The 20,999-nt window shown below is 45.3% G+C and overlaps 1 protein-coding gene across 6 annotated transcripts in view; it reads left to right on the top strand.

Moving 5' to 3' along the window:
* Window positions 1-20,999, top strand: part of fgfr3 (fibroblast growth factor receptor 3) — a 167,732-nt gene that overhangs the window by 95,072 nt on the left and 51,661 nt on the right. For all 6 annotated transcript variants that reach the window (XM_078553126.1, XM_078553118.1, XM_078553134.1 and 3 more), the window contains exon 4: window positions 12,076-12,129. In XM_078553126.1, the coding sequence (XP_078409252.1) occupies window positions 12,076-12,129 (54 nt within the window). The remainder of the gene's footprint in view (window positions 1-12,075; window positions 12,130-20,999) is intronic.

The raw sequence follows: 20,999 nt of genomic DNA, 5'->3' as shown, positions 1-20,999 counted from the left end.
CTGAGTGCTGGTTGGTGAATCAACCACAAAGGGTTAGGAAATGGAAATGGATCCTGACCCCACCTAGACCCTACACATTGCACTCACCATGGTGTATTTGGCTCAGATGAAGGGCGGCAGAGTGGTAATGTTACTGGACTAGTAACCCAGGGACCTGGACTAATGTCCTGGAGACAAATCCAGCTAGGGAAATTTAAATTCTATTAATTAATAAATTAAAAAGCTAGTCTCAATAATTGATCATGAAATTACCAGATTGTCCTAAAAGCCAGTCTGGTTCATTAATGTCTTTCATTAGGGAAAGAAATCTGCTATCCTTACTTGGTCTGGCCTACATGTGACTCCAGGCCCACAGCAATGTACTGACTGTTAACTGCCCTCTGAAATGGCCAAGCAAATGAGTGGATTGTTTCAAGCACTCTGAGTGTACTACAACACATGGACTGCAGCTCACCACCACCTTCTCAAGGGCAATTAGGGTTGACCAATAAATGCTGGCCTTGCCAGTGATGCTCACAACCCAAAAATGATTTTTAAAAATAGCTACTCAAGGCTTGCTGGAATAGCTATCAGAAATGAATACAATGTTCCCCTCCTTAACTGAGTTTGTTTGTAATTGCACCATCTCCAGTCAAGCCAAGGAAACAAACCTGGGCCCTTCATGGTTTATTTGCCTGAGCTAGCTGAGTCATCAGGACAGGCCATCTTTGGAAGCAAGGGGGTGAATATTTGTATTCAGTAGGGTAAAAGATGTCTCTCTGGCGGAAGCAATTTTCTTGCCCACAACAGGTGTTCACAAGTGTCAGAGCTGCATGTTCCCACATCAGGAATAGCATGGATAGAATCACAGAATCACACAGTGCAGAAGAGTCCCTTTGGCCCATCGTGTCTGCACCGACACATGAGAAACACCTGACCTACCTACCTAATCCCATTTACCAGCACTTGGCCCATAGCCTTGAATGTTATGACGTGCCAAGTGCTCATCCAGGTACTTTTTAAAAGGATGTGAGGCAACCCGCCTCCACCACCCTCCCAGGCAGTGCATTCCAGACCATCACCACCCTCTGGGTAAAAATGTTTTTCCTCACATCCCCCCTAAACCTCCTGCCCCTCACCTTGAACTTATGTCCCCTTGTGACTGACCCTTCAACTAAGGGGAACAGCTGTTCCCTATCCACCCTGTCCATGCCCCTCATAATCTTGTACACCTCGATCAGGTCGCCCCTCAGTCTTCTCTGCTCCAGCGAAAACAACCCAAGTCTATCCAACCTCTCTTCATAACTTAAATGTTTCATCCCAGGCAACATCCTGGTGAATCTCCTTTGCACCCCCACCAGTGCAATCACATCCTTCCTATAATGTGGCGGCCAGAACTGCACACAGTACTCCAGCTGTAGCCTCACCAATGTTCTATACAACTCCAACATGACCTCCCTACTTTTGTAATCTACACTAAAGCTCCTGCTCTGTCCCAACACATACATTAATCATTTCTGGTAGTACAGAACTTGAGTATTGCTGAAAGAGAAGACTTGCTGTCGAAGCTTTTCGTCTTAAACTCATCAGGACAGATTCACAAGAATACCAAATCTGCAAGCGAACAACCATTTAGAACAACAACATACATCAGTCCCGAAGTGCCCCACTGTGGCAATTCCATTCTTCAAAATTTGAATTTGTTCTCTCGATCCAGTTGATACTGGTAAAGAAAATGAAGAACATCGGAAAAGCCCTCGAACCTGTTCCACCATCTGGTTAGCTCAATTGGAAAGAACTTGCATTTATACAGCACCTTTCATGGCCTCAGGGCACCCCAGAGTACTTTACAACCAGAGCTGTACTTTTATAATAAAGTCTCTCTTCAGATTGTAGGAAATGTACCTGCAAAATGAATACTCTCCAGAAGCTGCAGAGAGCAGTACTGGGTCCACCATGTACTACAACTCTTTTCTATATTTGTTAATGCATTTAATTGCCAATTTAAAACCTTACTTTGCAATCAGGTGCATTCAATTTGTTTTTTAAAAGATATTTTATACCTGGAAATAGTTAAGGAGAAATTATAATACCATTAAGTGCACTATTCTTATGGAAAGAAGCAAGAATCGGAGCACTTCAACTCTTAAGCTGCAGCATTTAGGAACATGTACCCCAAATGTGTTTATCATTCAGATGACTGTGAGATTTTTTTAAATATAAACTAAGCAAATGTTTGCCTGAAAAGGTGCTGGAAGCAGTTTCAATGGCAACTTTCAAAGGGGAGTTGAATAAATACTTGAAAATAAAAGAATTGCAGGACTATGGGGAAAGAGCAGGGGAGTAACACTAATCAGATAGCTCTTTAGAAGCGCTGGCACAGACATGATGGGCCAAATGGCCTCCTCCTGTGCTGTATCATTTTATAAATGGTCTGTCTGGGAAACAAAGTGCAACAAGCAATAGCTTGCTTAGGACTTTTTTTTCAAAAAAGCAAATGGTCTGTGTGAATTCTATTATTACTCTACAGTCTAAAACCATAAGATTTATACAGTAACCTCCTCAGCTTTAATAACTCTCTCATGGAGGATGGGCTCTTGAAATGTTAAGTGCTATTGTAACAGTGCTTGGCTCTAGTGGGGATAATTTTCAACTTGGTCGAATGGGCGGAAACCTGACAGAATAGATCACCCACGCCAGCTGATTTTCAATCTGTTGAAATCAACACAATGTAAATCTAGTGGGTTCTATAGAGTGCGAGTGATCCCCTCTGGCAGGTTACTGGCCAGGTGGCAAAGCTGAAAATGGCCCCTTATGAATCAACAACAACAAAAGGTTGCATTTTGAATAATCCCTTTGATGACAATAAACATTGGCCGCAATTTTACCCTCCCGCCCACTCCCCCCAGCAGGTTCTAAGGTGGAGGGAGCATGAAATTGCATGGACGGGATTCCCTCCATGATCCGGCCCACGCCAACCTGGTTGCAATTTTACGCTGGGGCGGACAGCGCCTTGGACAGAAACCCCCCTCCGCCCCCACTTGTCCCAGTTAAGGCCCTTAAGTCGTTACTTAATGGCTGTTTCCTGCCCAGCCTCAATTTTTAGGCTAGCGGTCAGATGACAGATCAGGGAGACAAACCCAAAAACAAACAGAGTTCGATCTTGGATGAGAAGGACAGGCGGGGCAAGGGGAGGGGCGGGGCGCCTCCATCAGAAGCCCATTTCTGACCCGGGGCATACTCCCCTTAAGGCCTGGTGACCTCCAGACCTCAACCCCCCACCCCCCCACCCTCCCCCATCCCCCCTCCCACCCAGCCCAGCCTATCCCCCAGGACTCCGGTCGCCTTCCTTGTGACCCCTGGCCTCCCCTACCCTCCCTGCCCTGGGACCCCTGCCACTTACCTCTCCTCCGCCTCCCGGCGCTTACTTCCAGGCAGCTCCCCGCGACACCTCTTGCGGCCATTGCAGCGCTGTTCCTGACGGGACTGGAGAGCCGCCGGCCAATCCGATCGGCCGGCAGCTTTCCAAGGCGGGGCATCCTCCCGGTGACGGACAGAAGCCCCGCTTTATGCCAATCAACATTCGTTAGAGAACGAAATGGCATCAGGCCTGCTGGAGTTGGCAGGGATGTGCCCCCCAGGGCCCAGCCCCGCTAACCCTGAAAATTCAGGCCATGAAGTTTCTCCAAGTGGAGAACGATGCTGGGCAGCAGCAGACGATTTAGGAAGATGACCAAAAGACTGGGCAGGAGGTGGTCAAGGAATCGACTTAAGGTGAGTATTTAAGGCACTTACGTGGGAAGTTCTGGAGAGTAGAGCCAAAAGGATTGAAGGCTACATTCCAAATGATGGAGTGAAGGGTAGGAGGATGTCATCGGACAGAATCAAAGGGTACTAGCTGAGGCAGGAGGCTGCAGTGGTAACTCAGAGGGTTCTGGATGTTATATCATAAAGAAGTATAAGCCTCTGGGGCTTGTAGGACACAAACGTAGGTTTTGACCAAGTTGGAGCGAATTTTGAAATAATAAATGGTAATTTTTGATTTGTCAGTATATGGTGTGATCTTTAGCTATAGAAACAATAAGTACATCAGAATGTGTTTGCACAATGTTGCTTCCAGTGTTGACCCATAAAAAGTATATGCGCACAAAAAGATTATGGGCAGAATTTTATGGTCCTGCCGAAATCAATGAACTTTTGAATGGCTTGCTGCATTTTACGGCGCCACCCCCGCCACGATGGGGCCTTAAAATTCCGCCCTATTTCTTTTTTTTCCTCCTATTTTTACCTCATTCTTTCCCCTTTGAGCCTTTACTTTTAAAAATGGTCCTACAGACACCCATTGCCTTTCTTCACTTCACTCACAAGGCAACTTCCATTTGTGAGTCGGCAGACTAAAGCAACATTATCCGTCCTATTAATGAAGCTGAGGGATCACAAGCAAAGCCAAACCTGCCCTCGGTCAATATTTGCATGCATTAATTTCCAGCTGGGGCCATTGGATAACAATCAGGAGCAGAAACCTTAGCCCAATTTGCCTGCACTAACCCAGAAATGATGAGGCCCTTACTGCCACCTCGGCTGAGATGGGCTATGTCAGCACAGACGGACATTAATAGACTGGATAGCTCAGCAATGTTTAATTATAAAGAATCTTTGTAGGCCTAGTTAGGCTTAAAGGGATATCTTTAGGAATTTGCAGCATGCAAATTCTTATCGTAAACAAATAGCCTTCTTCAACTGATAACAAACTGTGAGTTTGCCATGGTCACTGAGACATAAGGGAGGCATTCAGGCACTGAAGGCTTAGAAAGAAGAGCTTTGATCCCTAATGTCAAAGGTTTGAGAAATGAGTAAAGGTTAGAAAAACTTAGCCCTTTCACCTAGGAAAGGAGATATTTGAGAGGTAACATACATGGGCGTAAGATAGTTAATGGGATATTACTTTGTGACTAAACTGTAAAATGAAGGCAAAGAAATATAGGTTCAAAGCAGTAAATGGTAAATTTAGGATGACTCCAAAAGGTTTTTTCACATACACGCACACACAACGATCTCAATGAATCTGAATGGACCTCCAACTGGTTAAGTGAAGGTGAAAATCCTGGATTAATTTAACAATTATTTGGATGCTGTAGTGGGTGGACTTTATTTATGGCCATGGATGGTGGGGCTATGAATGGCCTTCCTTGTCTGTCATTATCTGGTACTTGTGACTCTTCAAAAATTCAATTTATTGAGATTCTGCCAAAATTGCTACCTGCTGTTTTATTCTGCACTCAATCTCTTATCGGTAACAGCTTTAAATATTCCAGATCTTGCCATAACCCCTCACCTCCCCTAATGGAATGGAATGGCCCTTTTAATTGAGTCTTACAATGAAGCTCCGAGGAAATTCTGTTTCCTGCAAAGGGTGGCGATTTAAGTAAGTGTTTTAACCCCCGATTTATGGCCATGTATATTGAGGAGCCCCATGTTTCCACTTGTCTCGGTTTTTTATTTGTTCACGGAAGTGGGCGTCGCTGGCTAGGCCAGCATTTATTGCCCACCCCTAATTGCCCTTGTTGATGACTGATTGCAAGTTTATCGACTCTAGTATGTGGATATTGAAACCAGCTGGGCTGGCAGCATTTCACATATTCAGATTAATCCTTTGTTTGGAAGTTTGCTGAAGTAATTTAGCTTTTGTGTGTGAAATTAACTATGGATCACATGTAAGTTGTCTCCTTCCAGATCTGCTACCTTTCCAGACCACCTCCCTTTCCCAGACCTTCCTCCCCAGACTTGCCTCCATCTTCACAGACCTGCTGCCCCCTCCTGCCAGACCTGTGACCCTCCTTCCCAAATTTCCAGACCTATAGTCCCTTCACTAGATGTGCAGCCAATGTGATCCATTCCCACAATCACCAGATTTAAAGCAACACTGTTCTTCAAACAAGGGACAATACGGTAACCGGGCTGGGCTACGATTTCTGCACTTGAACTTGCTAAGTGATTCAAGCAGCTGCTTTCAATTGAAACAATGTGCACATTGCTGGGAGGTAGTTCTGGAGTTGATCAAGTGACGGATGAAAGAGAGCTCTCTGTGTGAAAGAATTTTCACCCATGTTCTGCTCCATTAAAGTGTGCACCTGTTAGGCAAATACAATTAAAGTTCATTAATGCAAAAGGTTGGCAAATTTATTTGCCTTATCATGAGTGACCACATCAAGATCTGTACTGACTAATGATGTCTCTGATAGTAACAAAGAAATTATACTAATTTGACAGCAGAAAGTATCATTCATTACATGTCAGCCTTGTCTGAGTGGTAGCACTCTCACCTCTATGATATAAGGTTTGGGTTTTGGCTTCACTGCAGGGACTTTTGCAGTTGATCCAATGCAGTATCAGGGAGTGCTGCCCTGGTGGAGGTGCCATCTACATTTCAAAAATGCTTCATTGACTGTGAAGAGCTTGGGGACATCCAGAGGTTGTGAAATGTGCTATTTACATTCCAAGTTCTTTCCTCATCATTGTTAGCTTCTTGAGTAAATGCACATCGTTGTTTGCTGCTGAGCTATTAGGAGCCAAAGATCCTAGATTCGTTCCCAGTCTGTGCTGAGTTAGCTGAGTTTAAACCATGATTGGATGCTTTCATTAGCTTCAGTGCTCCTTGGCTAGAAAGGGAAAATCAGCCAGCTTTGTGTTCCTGATGACTGGAAAGTACTTGTGTGCTGTTGTTGGGAGAGGACAGAATCCACTTCAGCTGCGTTACTCAGTATGTTCAAGCAACTGTCCCACCCTTAAACGTCTAGGTTCATGCGTGAAGACAGGAAGACACTCCTCCAATTCTGGCCTCTTGAACATCTATCCATTGCTCTACCATTGGTGGCTGCACCTTCAGCTACCTTGGCCCTAAGCTCTGGATCTCCTTCCCTTAACCTCCCCACCTCTTTATTTCTCTCTCCTCCTTTAAGATGCTTCTTAAAACCTAACCCTTTCACCGAGCTTATCTTCTGTTCTAATATCTCCTTATGTGGCTTTATATCAACGCTTCCATGATGCACCAAAGAATGTTTTACTACATGAAAGGCACTGTATAAATGAAAGCTGTTTTTAGTTGACATTGAGAATCAAATACAAGGCACAATTGTGGCTAATTTAAAAGTGTGGCCTAAAAGCCCTAAATACCCTACATAATTTCTCTGGAGGATCTTTTTGATGACCTGCATTTTGGATCCTCAGGACAAACATCTCCCCATTACTGACACATTCTAAAACATTGATGAATTACAGAATGAACCTGGCTTTGAGCAAGTGTTTACTACAGCTACTACCTCATTAAACACTCGCAAGGAAAAGAAAACAAACTGGAAAAAGGAAATACAAAACGGAAAATGCATAGCAGGGCCCAAACCCTTTCAGGACTGGCTGCTTGGCATTAACGTGCTGACAACCAATCATGCAATCTGCAAGTGCAGCAATTGTTGTAATGTATGAAGCGTGGCAGCCAGTTTGCTGAGGCATAAGTATTGGCGAGACCCCTTGATCTTTTTCAAAATAGTGCTAAGGGATCCCTTACATCCACCCGAAAGGGCAGATGTCTTATCCAAAGGATGGCACCTCTGACAGTATAGCATTCCCTCAGAACCATGAAATGAAGAGTCATCCTAGATTATGTGCTTAGATCTTTGGAGTATGTTTTGAGCTCACAGAGCTCTGACTCAGTGCCATGGCTGACAGTCAGATGGGGAATTAGAGTCGAATTTAGGATGGTTTTGGATTGAAACTGCCCAAGCTCATTTCATCCAAGACCTTTAACAGAGGAGACTTTCTTGTTGAGTTTGATTGGGACCAAAATCCTAGAAGGAAAAGGCCAGTGTCTAACCCATAGTGACACTCCATTCACCAGCAAAGGCTTTTCATTTTCCCTCCCAGACCCTGGCCTTTACCTTTGGGAATTTTCTCCCATCGTTGCTCCTAACCACGTTCATTTTGTGCAAACCCAACCAAGATAAAATGAAAATAAATGATTACTGTTGAGCAAGGCCACTCATTCACACATCCACACAATGGGGAGGCGATGACGTAGTGGTATTGTCACTGAACTGGTGATCCAGCGACCCAGGGTAATGCTCTGGGGACCGGGATTCAAATCCTGCCACAGCAGATGGTGGAATTTGAATTCAAGAGTCCAGTGGTGACCATGAAACCATTGTCGATTGTTGTGAAAACCCATCTGGGAAGGAAATCTTCTGACACATGACTCCAGACCCACAGCAATCTGGTTGACTCTTAAATGCCCTCTGACCAAGGGCAATTAGGGATGGGCAATAAATGCACCCACGAAATTTTTTTTTAAATTCACGGAAAAAGTGGACAGAATTATGGAATTCTCATCTCCTGAAGTACCTGTACAACAGCCAGAATCCCATCCGATTCAAACACAATGTGGTTTATAGCCACTGAGCCAGTACAAACAGAACGCCGTATAAATGGCGGAATCGGATATTATAAAATGTGGAATTTGATTTGCTATGTTCAGCTGCCAGTGTGTCTTACATTCCATTTGCTCGATATGGTGAATAGTGAAATTAGACTGGGTGAGACCTTTGGACGATGAGGCAGAGGAGGAGGTGCCCCCACAGCCAATCGTACAAGACCGCAGGCAGCACTTGCCCAAGTGTCCGTCGCCCATGTGTGGGCTTTTGCGATCAAACTGAAGATGGGGGAATCACAGCTGAGCTTGATCCTACCCTCACCCAGCATCCATACTCATATATCTCCAGTCAGATTCGCAATACCCTTACCAATTTCCCCCTTCCCCAACACTGAAGCTAATTCTGCAGATCAGCTAACCCAGCCTAGACCTGAGACTGAATCTGTGAATGTGAGATTCCATAGAGGTTCGATTCTATAAAAACATGACCTAAATGACTTTCTTCACTGAAAACCCCAATTCATGTTGAATTGGTTTGGAAGCAAGACATGGGAAACTTGCTAGAGCTAGATTTAACTGATTTGTGAACCTACACCTAAATGCAGTAACTGTTTAGGTGTGCAGCACACAGAGCTTCACTGTTTTGCAATCACCAGACATTTCTCTTAAAGGGTAACTAACTTACATGCTCACAAAAAAACTGCAGTGTAAATTATAAATAAAAATACTCAACATACTTCAGATACTGTACCCATTAACACTTTTGGTGAATGAACTCAACTCACTGAGACGGTTTGCACTAAGACCATGGGCTCAAACCCCACTGCGGAGACTTGGGCACATAATCTCAGTTGATATTCCAGAACAGCACTGAAGCACCTGAGATGTTAATCTGAGGCCTGTTCTAGTGAAGGTGAAAGATCCCATGGCACCATTCAAGGAAGAGCGCTGACGTTGCATTGCTTTCCTGGCCAACATTTCTTGCTGAATCAACAGCGCCGAAGCAGATGAACCGATCGTTTATTTATTGCTGCTTGGGGGACCTTGTTGTGCCCAAATTGGCAGGCGCTTCAGAAATTATTGATTGGCTGAGGAGTCCTTTGGGACATCATAAGGTTAAGAAAAGTGTTGCATATAAATAAAAGCTCTTTCTTCCTGTCTGGATTTGTGTGGAAATCACAGAATTTGTTACAGTGCAGAAGGAGGTCTTGCAGCCCATCGTTTCAGCACCGGCGCTCCGAATGAGCTTGGTGTCACTTAGCTCAGTCATTTAGTCTCACTTAGTGTCACTTTGTGCCATTCTCCTGCCTTTCCCCCCCATAACGCTGCACATTCTTCTTTTCAGATAACGGTCTCATTCCCTTTTTGAATGCTTTGATTGAACCTGCCTCCACCACACTCTCAGGCAGCGCATCCCAAACCCTAACCTTTTCATGCAGCGAGTGGTGTTTTTTTGCTTCTCTCAAATCGCTTTTGTTTCTTTTGCCAATTACTTTGAGTCTTGCGTCCTCTGGTTCTCAATCCTTTCACCAAATATTAGGCAGCTAGGTCAGTTTGGCCTTCTATTGAAAATACGATTACCTCCCCAGCCCAACAGCTAATCCTCTCCCCCCCCCACCCCCGCGCACTGGCATGGGGCCGGCTTATGGTGCACTGCATCATTTCTGAAGTAAAAGTAATTTTTTAAAAATCAGTCGAGCAGCATAACTTACAAGTTTCTTCTTTCTTGTTTGAATGAGTAAGTGCGCCACATGGTGAACAAACCAGCAATGTCAGGGGTTCAATTCCCGGGGACAGGTTTTTCATGCGGCAAATCAGGTCGACATGAAGGAGGGCGACCAAAAAAACAGCTGTCACGACGCCCGGCGACCACGCCCTACCCTGCCGATTTTCTCCAGGGCGGGGGGGAGAGAGCTGGAGGGAGGGCGGGAAAGTGAACTCGTCCACACCATTAACCGGGCGCGTTTGGACAGTTAAGTAGCTACGGGTCTGGAAATTCCCGCAGGATCAGACGGCTATTGTGGGAAGGGTGTGAAGCTTGAAAAGCTCCAGGCTGTCAGGAATAGGGTCAGTGGTGTGGGAAAAGTTTCATTGGATTGAAAAAAGAGTGGAAGTTTGGAAGAAAATCTATTCCACAGCGAAGAAATTTTGACAACACTAGCCTGTCCCGGGTTCCTGCTCTTCATCTGTTCTGGTCAACCTGAAGATGCAGGTGCTTTAATTTTTTTAAACCCATGCACAGATGGCAGCCAAGTCCAGCTGGAATGTGGCCACTTCCCTGGTGTCCCGCCTCCATTCCTGTCCCCTGGAAACTAATTCCAGGGGCCACTCCTGACCCTTCACCAATTAACCTCTCGCCTCCATCAAAATGGAGAAACTTCGCCCGCTTCCTGTCAGGGGAGGGAGATCGCTGGAAATGAACCTGCTTCTCGAGTCCCAGCTCCTCAGCCAAAAACCTGGTCCCTGTTGAGTTAACTGACCTGAGACAGGGTGTTGCAGCTGTTCTTCCCTGCTCCTGAAATAGCGATGGGAAAAATAAACCACTCCTCGATTTCCATCCTTGCTGGAGAGTATTTGGGTGTGTCCAGTAAGGACAGGATTAAGAGTGGCTGTTGATGCCTCCATAGCACAACATTCGCTACTTGCGCATAAATGACCACTCAGGTGAGGTAACAGGAAGAGATGCTGGTACTCAAGAAAGTACCCCAACATAATCCAAATCCATCGGAAGATACCCAGTGAAGGGACATACTTGGTGAATAACAACACTAGGATAGAATGCTGTAATTGATTAAGTTCAATAATTGGGCATTAAACTTTTGCTTTCTCTGGATATATTAAACTTTTGCTTTCTCTGGATATATGTCATCTGTTGGTCTCCCTCCCTGATTAATTCTGTTTAGTTCTAGTTATCTCAGTAGAAACATAGAAAATAGGAGCAGGAATAGGTCATTGAGCCCTTTGAGCCTGCTCCGCCATTCAATATGATCATGGCTGATCCTCTGTCTCAACACCATACTCCCGCTCTCTCCCCATACTCCTTGATGTCTTTAGAGTATAGAAATCTATCCATTTCCTTCTTAAATATATTCAGTGATTTGGCCTCCACAGTCTCTGTGGTAGAGAATTCCACAGGTTCACCACCCTCTTAGTGAAGAAGTTTCTCCTCATCTCAGTCCTAAATGGTCTACCCCATATCCTAAGACTGTGATCCCTTGTTCTAGACGCCCCCCCAGCCAGAGGAAATATCATCCCTGCATCCAGTCTGCCCAGCCCCGTCAGAGTTTTATACATTTCAATGAGATCCCCTCTCATTCTTCTAAACCTCAGTCTAGTCAGCCCAATCTTTCCTCATACGACAATACTGCCATCCCAGGAATCAATCTGGTGAAATTTTGCTGCATTCCCTCTATGGCAAGTATATCCTTTCTCAGGTAAGGAGACCAAAACTGCACACACTACTCCAGATGTGGTCTCACCAAGGCCCTGTACAGCTGCAGTAAGACATCCTTGCTCCTGTACTCAAGTCCTCTCGCAATGAAGGCCAACATGCCATTTGCCTTCTTAACTGCTTGCTGGCTGCATACTGGGTGACTCCTTTACAGTGAGCAATTGTTTTGCATGTTAACTATGATGCAGTATTATACTGACAAGAGGTTGATTTTGTCTTCCAGATTCTTTGTCTTCGGGTGATGATGAAGATGATGATGATGGATCTGACGATGCAGGTACTGTACTGATGATGGAGAAAGTTCAGTAATCTTTTTCTCTTCCCAAAGCTAGGAATCACACGGTCCTATTTAAAGAAAAGCAGACCGCATTTGGCCAGCATTTCCCACTCGATAAATATGTTGCAGTTTGTGGAATATTGGTGACATGTCATGTTTGGTGATGTCACAGAACTTAAAAAGCAGCCTGAAGTCCTTTGAGACATGTTGTCAGCCTGAATTTCTGTGAACTGTCAGAAAACTGCTTATTCATATTTCCAGTAGGTGTTCCCACTGTAGCAAGGTAGCAAATTAGCCTTGAAGGAATACAAGTGCTTTGCTTCTCCTTGTATTTAGTCAAAATCTGACTACCTCTAGAAAAATGATGCAGTCTTGTCATAGGGCATTTCTACATGCTCCCTTGACTGATGAATGCAAATTTTAACTGTTAAATTAGTCCTTCCCCATTCTTCAGAATGTTTACTGTGGACCTGTTTAAATATAGAAGCTGATTCCAGCAGTCTCTAGTTTGGGAGGCTGATAGGAAGGCCTAACCCAGTCAGGGTTCACACCCCTGATCGCTACCCTGACACATACTAGAGAGAGAGTGAAAGAGAGCATGATCGTGTAAATATGTGGGCTGGATTTTTACGAGGAGATGTATTCCCCATCCACCTGATGGAAAAGTCATTTGTGAGCACAGCGACTCAGAACCCAGCAGCCCCACAGCAGTATTACGCTGGGAGCAGCCTTAACTGATTTCGAGTGGGACATCCGCCCCATCTGGGAGGAGGTCCTGCCCTGGAGAGCTGCTGGTCAAGCTGATTGGCCAGTGGCTCTGTAGTTCCAGCAGAGGCAGGATCAAGTGCTGGGACCACAGCCAGTCCAGAACGAAGAAGTGTCATAGAGCCCGGACTCAGAACTAAAAAGGTATTTTGGAAGGGGGCAGGGAGACCCCAGCGAGGTGGGGTGGGGTGCTGGGTTAGAAAAGCTGGGGAGGAAGGTTAAAGGGAGGGCCTGATTGTGGGGGGGGGGGTTGCCTCCAAAGTCAATAGGGAAGTCCCTAAAGAAGGTGTTCACCCCCCCCTTGCCCGACAGTAGCCTGCACAGTTAAAGCTGCCAGGTTACCCATCTTGCCTCCACCTTCTCCCGCTGCATGTTAAATAACAGCGGAGGTATAATGAGGCCCTTAAGAGGCCATTAGCTGGCCACTTAAGAGGCTTAATAGGTCTAAGGGCAGGCAGGCTGCCTGGCACCTTCCCCGCCCACCTTAACATAGGAGACAGTTGAGGGGTGGGTGAGAAGGCCATCCGCTTTATTTTATGATCCCCCCCCTCCCCCCACCGCCTTCAAATACACCAGCGGAGGGAGGCTGTAAAATCCAGCCCATGGAAAAGAGGGAGAGTTGGCAGAACAAAGGATCAGGCTCAACTGCGAGAACTCACTTGTCTGAATGGAATAATTGTCTAGCTCACGCATGTAGGAGAATTTTCTACATCCATTTGAGTGGGCATCTTGGTTTAACATCTCACCTGAAAGAGAAGTTACATTTTTAAAATTCTTCCTGGTTGTCGAGTTAGTTCAGAGCATTTAATCAGTAAGAAGCTGAGCCACAATGCCCAGGAAGGCCCTAGACTCGATCTTTGGTCTGTGATAACAGGACAGTAGTGGAGGTGCTGCTTTGGTCGTGAACCCTCTGAAAGAGAAAAATCATCTGGGGTTCCTGTTGCCTGACTTAGTATCTGACCAAACCTTGCTTGGAGAGTGGAAGTACAGATAGGATTTGAGGGCAGGACAAGGCTCTTGGCTTGTGCTAATATGCAAATAGCCCGCTGATATTCCCAAGCCTACTTACCACTCATTTGTCTCCCTGTCGAGTCAAAAAAGACAAATGAGTGGGTTAGATCCAGAGTAGAAGTTCAGGAATCAAAAGGGTTGCTAAGTACAGTTAGAGAGAGAAAGATACTCAAGTACGAACATTGGAAATGAAGACCCAACATCCTTGTCCCAGCAACAACTGAGGAAGAAATTGAGGGTAAAAACAGAAGAGGAAGAAGAAAAATCACATGGGTGGATAACATTAAGACGTGGACTGAGGGAGGTTTGAAGAAAGCCAGAGAAGAAGCAAGACGATGCCAATGGCCCCATTAAGGCTGTGGTGGCAACAAATGAGCAGCTCAAAGGCCTGGCCAACATATAAACAGTGATCTCTTGGGCAAGATACTGGAGGGCGAGCTGCACCTTGTGAAATGATGCCCCCTGTTAATCAGTGGCAGTATCTATGAGCTGTTTCCTAGCAGCTACAGGAACATTGAGTCCCTCTTCAGCAGAAACCAAAGCTGAGCTGGTATCGATGAATATGGTAGTTCTTTCACCGGGGTAATAGGCCCATAACTTAGAGGAGCCTGTGGCGTGAGTGAGTTATGTGTGCGTTTCACACCACAGACTCTCCACAAGTTAAGGATCTTTCCTACTTGTGAAAGAGCCTCTGTATTCAGCGGTCTCACTGGGAGTTGTTGTCTTATTTATTTCCTCAGTATATAATGTTGTACATTAAAGTTCACCCAGAGACTATTAAAATGCCCCTTTATCTTCTGGTGCATTCAGTGGTGCCACTTTGGCATAAGTGCATGCACCAGGGAGTTAGAACATCATCAGGACAGAGGATATTTCAGGATTTGCTTTCAGGTTTGAAATAGTGGCGTAGAATCAGACAAAAAGAGTCAACAGAGCTTAGGCGTGGTTGGTTTTTTTTATTGGTGCCAGTGGGTCTCTGCGCTGCTGCTTCCCGAGGCATGGAGCTCACGTAACCAGTAGCGACGCTTGTGTAAAGCTGCTGGATTGGTTGAAGCCCAGCTCCAGGAAAGCTGGGTTACTTGTGAGCTTTTTTGATGTCAATCATAATAACGTGGACACAGGGCTGAGCAGGAAGGAATGTGCCAGAAGGAGCTACAGTGGCCCCCCCAGATTGGCTCCATTACATGAGAAACAGCTATTTTCACCACTAGGGAGGGGTCAGGTTCAATCCTTCAATCCCTGCTCTTTGCCGATGTAGTTAATTTCCACTGGAAGTAGATAGTAAGATCTGTATTACTGCACCCCCACCCACCCCTCCCTCACTTCCCATGCCACCAGTGAGTGAGGGGCACACCGGAGCCAGAATTCCTGCTCCTGATTATGCACTCTTGCTGGGGAAGTGTGAATATGTAGCCGGGCGGGGGCAGTCTGAAGGCCACTTGTGATGCCTGCCCACGTCAGACGGGGAGGAGCATGAGCTGGCTGAAATACAGAACCTCAGAACAATTCGGTACCTTGAGGCAGGGAGGTGAGGAAAGAGGGGAGAAGGACTTACAGTAGGACCTGGTTAATTTAGAATGAAAAGGACAGGGCAGTGAGTCTGATTGCGCCTGTGTCGGCTTTCTGAAAAAAATAACCAATTAGCCTCCTGCCCTGTGGTTAAATTCTGTGGCTCATTACTGGATGTGCAAGTTTTAAAGACAAGAGTCGACATGCAGTCTATCTGTGGATCGCTTGCCAGTCTCAAGGTTCCCACCCAATAAGTTACACACTCCTAGCAGTTTGCCACATAATGATCAAGAGTGAGAAACCCGGAATATTTTTATTCCCCTTCCTCCACCCCCTGCAGCCTGTTGCTGTGCCTCCCACCTCTTCCCATGTCCTCACATCCAGGATCAAACCCAAGCTCCTTCTGGTCTCAGCAACTCTCTGCTACTCCATCGGGGGGACCACTTACAACCACCTATAAAGCAGTGCCACAGAAGGCTACTCATCTTGATGCTCTAGAAACCATTCATGCTGCGAGCTGATTGTTTACAGCAGCCGATCCCACTTCACAAAGTCAGCAGGCGCTGGGTTGTTTTAAAGCTGCTGCTCACAGCTGGCACTCGCCTGCCCCGTGTAAAACACCACCCATGGGGGACGCTTCACGGCTCGCGACTCTGTGTGCACGGTGCCATCGGGTGTGGCACTGGCACCGAGCCATTGGCCAAGCCTGCTGCTTCTGATGGCATGCGCCCCTCCCAGCGGCAGCAGCAGTAGAACTTGCCTTGTTTACATTGTGACCGTGCTAGCGATGGTGAGCCAGCAACCTCAGGACTACATTAGTGGGTTGTGGAACAGGTAATTTTCACAGGAGTTAGCCCTTCATTGTTTTGTTAGCCCTTGTAGTAACAATTAATAGGAGAGGAGGTGAGATCACATACCTGCAATTACAAAGGAGCATTGTTTCTGGTGTTGAGAAAGGTTCCATGATTGCAGTGAAATTCTGGCAGAGAAAGCGATAAGTACGTTTACTTGAAATATTCAGTGCAATACATACAGGGTCCAGTATAGGTCAGCGGCACCCTAAGCCAGGAGCCCCATAGCCGGACCAAAGTTGGGCCTCTTCGAAATAGTCAGGTGTGCACCTGATGCCTCTCAGGCTTCTACAAACAGATCACTCCTTCTGCAGCTTCGAGTTTCAGGCTGTCCTCCTGGCAAGTAACAGCCTTAAGTAAATGTTGTTGGGAGGTGAGAGGGGAATGGAGTGGGGGTGGGGTTAGGGAGGGTGGCAATCGTGGCAGGCAGCGGCTGTCAGGAGTGCCGTGGTGGCGTGAGGAACACTTCTGCTTCTCCTGGTTGCTCGTCCAAAGTAAATTTAAAAAGTTATTACCCTTCGGGTAGCCAGGCGCTAGCGAAGCCACATCCAATAGCTAGCAAAATCTGTGCAGGGCTGTCTGTGTCCTTTATGCTGCAGTAGTGGAAAAGGAGGTTTGTGCAAATGTGTTAATGTACCTGTTGCTCATACTGCACCATGTTATTTCAACCTGCAGTAGCCCTTTCTAAACGTACATGATGCATACCTTAACGTAGACACCGCATTCAATATTTTGAAGCAGAGGAAGCATTGCGGCGGCGATTAAATTTACACAGCTAGAGTAAAGAGCCAGCAGAGACATGCTGGTTGCTTCAGTGCACAGTTCTGCTCTTTTAGTACAAAGGATAGCCAAGTCAGCACAGGTTGCCAGAAAGGTAACGCGATGCCTGTAACTGAGAGCAGTGTTGGTAGAAAATGTGCTGTTGTTGTGTAGCGTTTAATCCCAGACATAAATCAGCCTCGTGACCATCACTGGCTCTGTCACAGGATATCGGCATTTTAAAGAAGGGATTAGTATAAATTAGAGCCAATTTGTTGCGTTAGGAAGCAGGACAACCACTAATCCAGTCCAAACAAATCCACTCCTCACAACAAAACATCCATTCCTAAGCCTGTTAGACTTGATTTGAATGCACATCAAAATTTCTCATTGTATGTGCTGGAAAACAAATTCCAATTGTGGAGTTAATTCTGAGTGAAACAAAGTGGTTGAAAGCTGTATCATTGATGAGAAACACCGAAGTATATAAAAAGGAGCATGAGACCTATTTTCTTCCAGATATACGTTGCTTCTGCTGCTGCTGGTTACAATTTTATCCTGCTCCTCGGACTACAGGAAGATTTCTCGAGCCGTTTGCAGGTCGAAAATCAGCACCTGCCGTGCTGTGCAGAGATCGGCTGCCTGGTTTCTCCATGCTACATTAATGGCTACACTTCAAAAGTAGTTCATTGGTTGTGCAGCGCTTTGGGATGTCCTGAGACCGTGAAAGGTGCTATATAAATGCAAGTTCTGTCTCACAACCAGCCGGGAGAGGTGGGCCAGAAAGTGTAGGAAGAGCAGCAAAGATATAGGTGAAAGGTACGGGCTCTTAGAAGGTTATTGAAATCAGGGAGGGATGTGGCAAAGCAAAGAGCTGTAGATAAAGTGTTCCATGGGCCACAAGAGTTGACGTTCAAATAAGGAGCAAGGATTAACCTTGTGTCTGATGAGGAAAGGATGCTTATGGGGGCAATATAGCTGGAGGAAATCATTGCAATAGGGTCCATGGACAAGGATTGTGAAATTAGTTTTCAGGGTATAAGAGCTAATGAAGGATGGCAAAGCCTGATAGGAGTATAGAACATGATTGGATGAAGGTAGGGGCTGTCAGGAATTCTGAATGAGTTGTAGTTTGTGGAGACAGAAGACTGCTATCAATTTGGATGTGATGCAGGGACTGGTTGGGTGTCTGACAGGCCATTTACAATGTGTCTGGTCGCATACCAGTTTTGTCATCACTTCACAGGCACTGCCTCCAGTTACACTGCAATACACATCCTGTAATGAAAATGACTTGGGTAACATTTAAAAACAAAAAGCTAAAAGCTACTGCGGATGCTGGAAATCCAAAACAAAAACAGAATTACCTGGAAAAACTCAAACATTTAAAATGGACTTCCCAGGCACTTGCTTCAGTGCCTGCACAGGAATGTCCCCACATGCTGACACTGGCCACCGTCATCCACCCAGTATCTGCTCAAGAGCTTCTCCAGGTTGGTCAAAGGAATGAGTTAACCTTCAGCTTTTGTTCCCTTGTTCTGTGCTTGTGCTCACTCATCAATTGGAGAATGTGCTCTCAGGGTCAGTAATAATGGGACTCTGGTAAAAGCTTAATATTTTCCTTCAACTGAAGGATAATTATGTTTTTCTGGCAATCACATTTAAGTCAAATAAAAACAATGCTTCACTTTTGGTAAATATCTCTGTTTATACGAGCTCCCCTTGGACTCTCAGCAATGCGCCTTTATGTATTGAGAGGCAATTTGATCTCTAATTAAATCTGGCTGTGCACTCACAGGCATCAGCTGAGCAAATTACATAATTAGCACGGATTCTGTCTACTGCACAACTTGTGGTAAGCACCAATTTGTTAAATGAGGTCCCAGTCCTGTTAATCAAATTGAATATCTAACCATCAACTGTGTTATTTAACTAGCTATGTTCAGGGCAAAGTGGGGAGGGTACTACAGAATATCATCCATCAGTGTCTCATTAGAACACTTTGATATGGCACAACCTCTGATATAAAATGCATCACCAATGGCTCCTACAGAACACACCCTCCCTTACATGACCATCTTTGTGGGGTTGAAATTGGTAACAAACACATTAAATCAATGGGTCTGAAAACTTTCCATCTCCTACTGTGGCAAGTGTATACAAGGTATTTTGGGAAAGGATTTCCTTGGGTCACCATATGTAATGACATTGTGATCTTCCCAGGAAGATTTTTTATGTTTTGCGTCTAGTGGAATGTTTGGGGAATGGTTTCACTAGAAATGGCACGCAGGCAGTCTGTCTCCTTTCTAGCTCCCACAGATAGACTTAATAGAGAGGGTCTACTGTACCATTACCAAAGAACGCCTCCCTCCATCCACACTCCACATTGCTTCATTCTGCAGTCTGGTTCAGTCCTGTTTCCATCTCTGAAGTAATTTGACTCTTGGCTCTTTGTGCGGAATTTTAGTCTTACTTTCATTTTGTTTCGAATAAAACATTTTTTAGCCCTAATTGAGTGTCAGCTTTGTCTGATTGTTGGCGCCTTTCCCTCTACATCCAGAGGCTTATAGGTTAAACTGCCAATCCAGGGACTTAAACACATAATTTCGGCTGACTATTCCTGTCTGGCTATTCACATCAGTGTAACAGATCCCATTACCCGACCTGAAGAAGAATGGGGGAATTTCTGCCATTCCCACCTCTTGGCCAATGTTTAAACCTGAGGCCAATGTCATGAAAGAACGGTTTAATTGGTCAGCTTTCTTGTGCTATTTGTGGGATCTTGCTGTTCACAAATTGGCCGCCATGTTTCCTACAGTACAACTGACTATACCTCAAGAAAGTACTTCATTGGCTGTAAGGGACTTGGGGATGTGCTGAAATCATGAAACATGCTTCATAATGCAAGTTTGACTGTATAGTCGGAGGGCAAGAAATCTTTGGAATTCTTTACCCCAATGGGCTATGGAAGCTCAGTCATCGACTATACCCAAGGCAGAGATTGATAGATTTCAGGATATTCAAGATATCAAGGGTTATGGGGATAGTGTGGGAAAATGGCATTAAAGTAAAAGATCAGCCATGATCTTATTGAGCAGGCTCGAGGGGTTGGATATCCTACTCCTACTCCTATGTTCTGAAGAACAGTCAGGTTCAGCTGCTATTTAGTTAGAGGATACGCCTGTTCACCCAGTACTGGCTGTTGGATAAGCAACGTGACAAATCAGAGGCAATAGAGGGACAGAGAGAGGTTGTGATGTGGTGACAACCCTGCAACACTCCATGCAAAATGAGGAAAGGTTCATGATGGTGTCAGAATGCAACACTCAAGCCCACTCTGCCACTCTCACGGGCTAGACCAGAGATAGTTATTTTGACACAAAACAAGCTCCATTATAAGGTAGAATGGGATAAAATAATATATCACTGGATTTCGCGAGAAAACAGAAATTGATTTAGCATTGCGGAGACAATGGCATTTGGAGTTTGAACTCACTTCAATATATGTCATTTCGGGGAGTAGCGCCCATGAGCTGCAGGCTACGGAAAACAGATTTAACAGCAAAAGTGATGCAGTTCCAGAGTACAAATGAGAGGAACTGTGAGTGGTGTGGTTGTTAAGTTTTGGGGGAAAAAAATTAACATTTTCTTGAGTTGATACAAGCTCCATTTAAGAAACCTGATGTCTTGCAACCTAAGTTAGCCTCATTTATTTTGAAGGACTTGTTGAGTTTTGCAAACGTTGAGCTTGCAGTTAGGTATCCCAAAACACTACAGTGCTCCTTCCACACAGCAGCAGGGATACTATACTGGACCTGTATTATGGGAAAGTGTACGCAGGGCAACAAGTGGAATGGGATTGCAGCAGCTTCACTGGGCAGTCTGTTTCTCCTGTTCAAAACTTTGAAATTTGTATGCAGCAACTAAGGTTGGGGAGCTCGGGTCATAATCATTGGCTCGACAAGTTATTTTAGG

Source organism: Cetorhinus maximus, chromosome 1 (assembly GCF_964194155.1).
Source record: "Cetorhinus maximus chromosome 1, sCetMax3.hap1.1, whole genome shotgun sequence".
Lineage (NCBI taxonomy): Eukaryota > Metazoa > Chordata > Chondrichthyes > Lamniformes > Cetorhinidae > Cetorhinus > Cetorhinus maximus.
Note: the sequence above shows the minus strand (reverse complement) of the source record. Positions and strands in the feature narration are given on the sequence as shown.